Source organism: Nicotiana tabacum, chromosome 19 (genome assembly GCF_000715075.1).
Source record: "Nicotiana tabacum cultivar K326 chromosome 19, ASM71507v2, whole genome shotgun sequence".
Classification (NCBI taxonomy): Eukaryota; Viridiplantae; Streptophyta; class Magnoliopsida; order Solanales; family Solanaceae; genus Nicotiana; species Nicotiana tabacum.
The window spans coordinates 90,165,146-90,170,321 of NC_134098.1; the positions used below are offsets into that span (position 1 = coordinate 90,165,146).

General features: G+C 37.8%; 1 protein-coding gene across 1 annotated transcript; it reads right to left on the reverse strand.

Moving 5' to 3' along the window:
- Positions 1-993: 993 nt before the first annotated feature.
- On the reverse strand, positions 994-3,969 carry LOC107825501 (uncharacterized). Its single transcript, XM_016652361.2, has 3 exons — positions 3,227-3,969; positions 2,342-2,689; positions 994-2,225 (listed from the first exon to the last, which is right to left on the reverse strand). The coding sequence occupies exons 1-3, from the start codon at positions 3,698-3,700 to the stop codon at positions 1,602-1,604; spliced, it is 1,446 nt and encodes a 481-aa protein (XP_016507847.1). The 5' UTR covers positions 3,701-3,969; the 3' UTR covers positions 994-1,601.
- Between the last annotated feature and the right edge of the window lie 1,207 nt (positions 3,970-5,176).

Genomic DNA, 5,176 nt, shown 5'->3' on the forward strand with positions numbered 1-5,176 from the left:
AAACATGTGATTCAGTAGGTCACGGATTCGAGTCGGTCTTTTCCGAATTCTGCGCATAGCGTGAGGTTAGTGCACCGGACTGTCCTTTTATATGGGATATTAGATCGGTTCGTCGATTTGTTCTTTTAGAGTGAGAGTGACATTACTTGGAGGATCACTTGCTGTAGAAAAGAAGCTGAAAAAGTGGAGAACATCATCATGAGGAAGAAACTTCCCCCCATAGACAGCTAGCTAGCATGAGGCATGAGCTCTTTTAACAAAAAAAAAAAAAAAAAAAAAAAAATACAACATCGAAGTTGATGAAAGTGAAAATGGCAGGTGAAGGGGGGCATGGCTTATCTGTAAAAAAAGGAAGGGTGTTACTATGGGGGAACAAAGCACCTGAACAAAGGAGAAGATAATACTCCAGTACTAGGAGAAAAGGAAATATAGGTGGGAAGTGATGAGGATATCACATGGGTTGGTAAAGTTCTGTTTTTTACCCTGTCTCTCTCATGCTCCTCCAACTGAATGCAAGCTCAACTTTACCAAAGACCTATCAACACCTCTTGGCATCTTTTACTTTCTTCCTTTCTGTTTTTGTTTTCAATTCAATGTGTTAAAACAAAGTTACTTGTAAAAATGCGAAATAAGACAGCATACAATAAACTTTATGTGATCTAGCTCTTTTCCAAATCTCACGTGTATAATAAGCTTTGCGCACCGACCTGCCTTTTATTGGCTAAGATGGTGGAACTCCAGCTAACCTAGATGGTCTTCTTTCAAAAGAATCAGAAACCAACTTCTCAAAAACAATTTATAGGCATACAAGTGCAAGGCATCAGCATTATGTCACGAAGAAAGTACATGATTTCAGATAAAACCAAAAGAGATTAACTGAGAGATATGCTTATCTATGCATTTGCAGGTATTCCACACCAGATGGGCAAAGATTCTGTTTTTATTTTCTTGGCTGTGTATTTACCAAACCAACAAAATACTGAGAGTAGTATCTGAAACCAACAAACAAGATCCAATCTGGTTAACAGCAGATTCAAACAAATTTACAACTTTCTTCATCTGCTTACCTTAACTACTTTGACTTTACCCTAAACTCCGGAAAAATCCCATTCTCCTGACACACAAACAAACAACTTCCAAAACTAAAAAAAGAAAAGGAACATGTCAAATGAAAGTGATAAAAATGAAAAAAACTAAGACTGCTGTCAATCCAATCTAGCAGTGCTCTAACTATCACAGCCATATACAGTAGGCTGAGAGAAAAAACTATGATCACCTAAAATGGTCAATGACTCGGCTCATGCAAAGTTTCCCGACCTAGATTTATGGAAGGTAAACTAAAAATTAACCTCCAGTTGCTCCATTCCTCACCAGGAAAATTGAGCTCCAACGCTTCTGTTGGATTCTGTTTTCAAGAGTATAAAAATTCGTCCAGGCTCAGGAAGAACCTGGGAATCATTATGCTCTGTTTACAGATAAAGATGTACGCAACCAACTATTTATGACTCAATTAATTAGCATCTAAGTAACTTCTAGTGTGTTAGTCAATCAGAGATCCCTCTTTCCGTATAAACAATTGACCAGCGCTTGTTCCTAGTAGGTTAGATTTCCACCTTCCACACCATGTTATCCATGCTGCCATCATGAGTTTTCTCCAGCGCTGCAACCTTAGCACGGTGATGGGCAAGTGAAATTGCACTTTTTCCCCTTTCATCTTGAGGGAGCTCACAGGCTTCGCTTATAGACCCTGATCTCAGATCAGCTGGTGGGATAAAGCAGTCCATCGATAATCCTGGGACATTAAACGCAACCTCTTCTATTGTCCAAGCTTCTTCCATCCTAGTTTTTGTATGACTCATAGCCATCTCCCCAAAACGGAAGAGTGTGACTACAGAACGCCCAGAATGGGCAATCATGATTCCTTCAACAGGGCGGTAATCATCTAAGAACGAGTTGATAGTTGTCTCCCAGTAAACTGCATCTCCTCCGTTAGATTGGATCCTGGTGAGATGTGAATCCTCAATGTGAACAAGAAGGCCAGTCTTCTGGCTGAAGTAGCCAAACAAGACGTGCCTTATGATCTCCGCTGGTCCTTCACTTCTGGCCTTCAACGTGTGAGGATCAGCACAGAGCTTCAGAATGAAGCAGTCCTCCCCATTGATCTTCTTCTCTCCAATGCATCTTGCGTTAGCGAACATACTAGCAGTAGATCTTGGATCAAGACCCTGTAAACAGTAAGATACAATTCTGAGACTAAGTAAAGATGAAATCTTACAGTAAAAAAGTAAAATTCCCAAATCCAAGGCTACATTGTGAAGTATAATATTGGACATGTTTTCACCTGAAGTGCTCGTCGCAGTGGCCGAACAGGCCCTTTGGCAGTATGAGCTCCAAGCCAAGGTGTATGTCTCCAGACAAGCTTGCCATTGCAGCCGGCATGAACCTTGCTTCCACCAACAGCAAGCTCCACATACCACATGTCGGGATTCATTTGCCAGAGGACAAATCCACCTGACTCAGCAGCTCTAGCAGAATTCCTATTCTTAACCACCTTTGTTGGGGTTTCAAATTCGGAAGCTAACATCTTCAGTTTCCCCATGGCATACGCATTCTTGATTGAATTCTGGAGCTTTTGCCCTCCTGATGCAGCAGTATATTGCTGCAATATATACTGCGCTGATGAAGTTTCCTGCAAAATTACAATAAAGAGGATCAGCCAAGTTTTCAGCACAATAATTAGTGAGTAACTCAAAAAAACAGCCACAAAAAAATTAGACCCTCTTCTACACCTTCTACACTTAAATAAATATTCCTTAAGAAAATAGAAAGGGTAGAAAAACATTAAACACATACCCCACTTAACACAAAATTCTTTAGCTATCTCACTACATTTGAAAACTAAACAACTAGAATGTGCAACCAAAGGGGACCCGTTAACACATCACCCCATTGCTTGCCATGTGAAACCAATGGGTCATATGACCAGTAAACTTAAAATACCAAAGCAATTAAACAGCATTAAAGTAGTTGTATCAGTCATAATTAAGTAAACATCGACTTAAAATCATATATTCAAGAGGGACCAGTTAGTACATCACTACTAACTAACTTCTTAAAATATAAATTACAACAAAAAAAGGGAACAAGTCCACCTAATAATTTCAGCTCAGCTAACTAAAAATCAAAATGACGTATAGAAGAGAAGGATTAAAAAAATAAGACTTACGATGGGTGTATCTTTGATGCTAAGATGAGGCAAGGGGTCACTGGTGCTAACGTGCACCGGCGCGAGAGGAGCACCCATGACACCAAGCAACATTCTCAGATCAGACCTCTTAGCGTACGCACTCGACGCCACCGAGGGAGTCCTAGAAAGCTGCCCTTTCATCCAATGTCCTAAACCCGACCCGACCCGCTTCGAATCCCCGACTTCTCCGCCGTCCGGATCCGGACCTTCCATTAACGGTGTTAACGTCTCCCCTAACGGCCTCAAGCTCCCTGATCTCGAGATCAACGCCTCAGAATTCGCCACGTAATGACTACTACTACTACTGCTATTATTAGTATTCTTCTTCCTCCGTAGCAAACTCGTAATGGGCGACCCGCTTCTTGCCGGACTCTTCGCTCTTGACCGCCCCGGAGATAACCCACGCACCACTTCTTCCTTTAACGCCGAGAAGAACCCTTGTTTTCTCTCCATTTTACGAGGGAAAAAAAACCCAAAACCTCAATACTTCTTTTCTCTCTTCTTCTACTAAACAACCGGAATGCAATTTTCAGAGGTTGAAATAACAATACTGAGACATAAGGGTAGCCATAGATTAAATATTTAGCAGAGATTATAGAGTGAGAAAAAAAACTGAAAGAGTGAGTGTAGAAGCTGGAAGTTGAGAAGAAAAAGGAGGTTAAAGAGGAAAGAGAGGAAGACTGAGTACTGCTTTGTGAGAGTGACAGTGTGAATAAGACTACTGAAAAATGAATGTGAATAATAAAAGGGATAAATCATAAAAGCAATATTGCTGCTTCTCAGTCTTGGCCCATTGTGGGAAGTGATGTGAGGATACCTCTTTATCTTCACGCGCTTTTTTTTAGTGAGTGAATGGATTCCCTGCTGTTCCTCTTACTTTAATACCGGTTTCTTACTTTACTTAATGTTATTGTGGAGTATTTAATACTATGAAATTGGGTGACAGGCTTGATTAATTAAATGATAGGGTAAGATTTAGAGATATTTTGAACGGTAATTTTCCGCGTAGAAACTAATCTAGGATATTTCGCTTTGACCAAGTTACGTATAGCGCGTGGTTTGCTCACCAGAAAAGGAATTTGTGGAAAACAACTAAAATAAAATATTAAATTCGGTTATTCAAATTCCCAGTGAATAATGGAAGAAATCATTGTTAACTTTATTTAATCCTCTTTTCTAGGTAATATCTAATTTTCTGTATGAACTGAAATATTTATTTATTAAGTTCCTTGCAATAAAGTTTGAATAATTAAAAATTAGACGTAAGAGTCATTGTACTCACTCCGTTCACTTTTACTTGACATATTTTGACTTTTCACGTTCCTTAAGAAATAATAAATGAAGTGCATAATTTATCGTGATACCCATATTAATTGATGTATATTTTATTGAATCTGAAAAAATAATTTTAAATGAGTAATAAATATTGTGAGTATAACAGAAAAAAAAATTGTCTTCTCTTAATATGCATAAAGTGACAAGTAAAAATAAAAAATTATTTTTAATTTAGCTACTAAGTAAAAGTGAACGGAGTGAGTATCTTTTATTGATCAAACCACTTAGATAACGTTCAAACAGATTTAGTAAATAAAAAAATTGATTCACCATAAAGTGGGACACGATGAGTAATACAATCGCTTGCCCTAGAAATGGAAGGAGGAAAAATGGATGAAAAGATGCACTCAACGACTAATTAATTAAGTAAAATACAAAATTGATCGATTGCCCGAAATTAAATTTATTCGCTAGTCAAAAAATATATAAAATATGTATGTTATATGTATATAATATAAATAAATACATAAATAAAAAATATATTTTATCGGCTATTAATTTTCAGAGCGAGAAAAAATATATATTTCTTAATAGTTTTCACTTATTTACTTTTTATCTAGAACTTGTATTATTATACAAAAAATAATTGGGTAA

What these genes read in the sequence shown, in the direction of transcription:
- LOC107825501 (XM_016652361.2), bottom strand. Translation starts at nt 3,700, where the DNA reads ATGGAGAGAAAACAAGGGTTCTTCTCGGCGTTAAAGGAAGAAGTGGTG. An exon ending in GCATCAAAGATACACCCATC is followed by an intron (nt 2,690 to 3,226) that starts GTAAGTCTTATT and finishes GTAATTTTGCAG; the next exon opens with GAAACTTCATCAGCGCAGTA. An exon ending in CACTGCGACGAGCACTTCAG is followed by an intron (nt 2,226 to 2,341) that starts GTGAAAACATGT and finishes TACTGTTTACAG; the next exon opens with GGTCTTGATCCAAGATCTAC.